Source organism: Cricetulus griseus, chromosome 4, assembly GCF_003668045.3.
Source record: "Cricetulus griseus strain 17A/GY chromosome 4, alternate assembly CriGri-PICRH-1.0, whole genome shotgun sequence".
In the NCBI taxonomy this organism is placed as follows: Eukaryota; Metazoa; Chordata; class Mammalia; order Rodentia; family Cricetidae; genus Cricetulus; species Cricetulus griseus.
The window spans coordinates 135,051,428-135,053,201 of NC_048597.1; the positions used below are offsets into that span (position 1 = coordinate 135,051,428).

Sequence of the window (1,774 nt, forward strand, 5' to 3'; positions counted from 1 at the left end):
CAATGAGCACGCGCGGGTCGGCTCCGTCGCGGGACCTGGGTCTCTCGCTGCGCCCCCTGCGGGGGATTTGACTGGGCCGCGGGCCGCGGGTGCCCCGCTCCCGTGGAACGGTGACGTCACGGCCGGCCGCCGCCAGGAACCGGAGCCTGCAAGGCCCGCGAATGGTGAGTGCGGCGGGGTCTGGAGGTCCCGACGTCCGGGTGGAGTAGCTGTTGGACCCGGCTGGGGCGGGGCTCGGGCCGCCTCGAGCCAGCTAGGGGTCCGTGTCACGGACGTCTCCGGTGCCGCTCGGCTGGCTGGTTCGCTTTCGACTCGGCCGGGTTCGGCGTGTCCGGCTTCTGTTCGGCTCGGCTCGGCTCTGTCCGCCCGGCCGTCGTTCGCCTCGGACGGCCAGAGGCGGCAGCTGGACCCCGGGACCCCTTCGCCTGCCCAGGGCTGGCGTTGTCTTCGGTTTGTGCAGTGACGGCGGCAGCTGGTGATGAGGCCCAGGGTTCCGGTGCCAGTCCCCAGCCGGTCCTCGGCGCTTGGGAAGCATCCACTCAGATGCTGAGGTCAGTCTGCGTGTGAAGTGAATCTGGGTTTGTAGGCCCCATTCCATTTCCCAGTTCACAAAAACATCCTCCACTTGCCCTTCATTTGACTTCTCAAATTGCTTGCTTCCCGAAGTATTGGATGACACTTTGTGGTCTTTTTAAAAGATTTGTTTTCTAGTCAGGCATGGTGGCTTGGGGACACCGATGGAGGAGGAACACAAGTTCGAGGCCAGCCTGCAGGTCCCAGCAATCTTCCTGTCTTTAACCTGCTCAGGGATGCAGGGTTACTGGGATGCAGGCTGCTCTTCTGTCCTCTTCCCTTTCCTCTCCCCTCCCTGTCCTTCCTCTCTTGTCACTCAGTCACACTTTTCTCATACAGTTAAGAATCCTTTACCCTGCCCTGCGGGGGACATACGGGTTGTCTGCCGTGGCTGCGTGTGAAGGTGGATCAGAAAGGCTGCGGGTGAAGGTGGCTCTGATCAGAACGAGGCTGAGGAGCAGGCACCTCTGGCCTGGGGCTGCTGGGGTCCTTTGTGTGTCCTGGAGAAGCATGGCTGAAGAATGCCTGGATGAATGAGGAGTTGGCATCAGCAGAACTTTGAAAACAACCGAGTTTCCTTGACACTGTATACCTTTGAAGAAGGGAGAAGGATGTTCCCGTCTCTGCCCACCCTGACGGTCCTCATCCCGCTGGTCTCACTGGCAGGCCTGTTCTACTCCGCCACTGTGGAGGAAGGATTCCCTCAGGGCTGCACCAGCGCCAGCAGCCTGTGTTTCTACAGCCTGCTCTTGCCGGTCACGGTGCCAGTGTACGTGTTCTTCCACCTGTGGACCTGGATGGGGCTGAAGCTCTTCAGACATAATTAATGCAGCCGTTCTCACCCCCCACCCGACCTCTGTGATGAGCCGCCCTTGCACAGGGCCTTCCTGGACATTGGTTCTGTCCTCAAGGGCTGCAGATTCTGATGTCAGTGCTGTAGCAGAGTAACTTTCAATAAAATGTCTTGGGCGAGTGGAATACCAGTGGTCTTTATCCGAAGACTATTTCTTCTCTTCTTGAGCTTTCATTATGTGTCTGGATGTGGGTATGTGCACATGAGTGTGGGTGCCCAAAGAGGCCACAAGTGACGGGGTGCTGGGAGCTGAATTTGGGTTCTATGTAAGGGTAGCAAGTATGTGCTCTTAACCCCTGAGGCCTCTCTCAGACTAACTTCAAACTGGGGGAAGGATGGCCTTGACCT

At 58.8% G+C, this 1,774-nt stretch overlaps 1 protein-coding gene across 5 annotated transcripts; it reads left to right on the forward strand.

The window, feature by feature from the left end:
* Nucleotides 1-1,551, forward strand: Pigy (phosphatidylinositol glycan anchor biosynthesis class Y). 5 transcript variants are annotated; one of them, XM_027411615.2, is made up of 3 exons: nt 1-551; nt 712-773; nt 913-1,551. In XM_027411615.2, the coding sequence occupies exon 3, from the start codon at nt 1,107-1,109 to the stop codon at nt 1,398-1,400; it is 294 nt and encodes a 97-aa protein (XP_027267416.1). In that variant the 5' UTR covers nt 1-551; nt 712-773; nt 913-1,106; the 3' UTR covers nt 1,401-1,551. The 5 variants fall into 5 exon arrangements, with proteins under 5 accessions (XP_027267416.1, XP_027267415.1, XP_035299425.1 ...); XM_035443534.1 differs by lacking the exon at nt 712-773 and having other exon boundaries at nt 2-164; nt 434-551; XM_035443535.1 differs by lacking the exon at nt 712-773 and having other exon boundaries at nt 2-164; nt 461-551.
* The last annotated feature ends 223 nt before the right edge of the window (nt 1,552-1,774 follow it).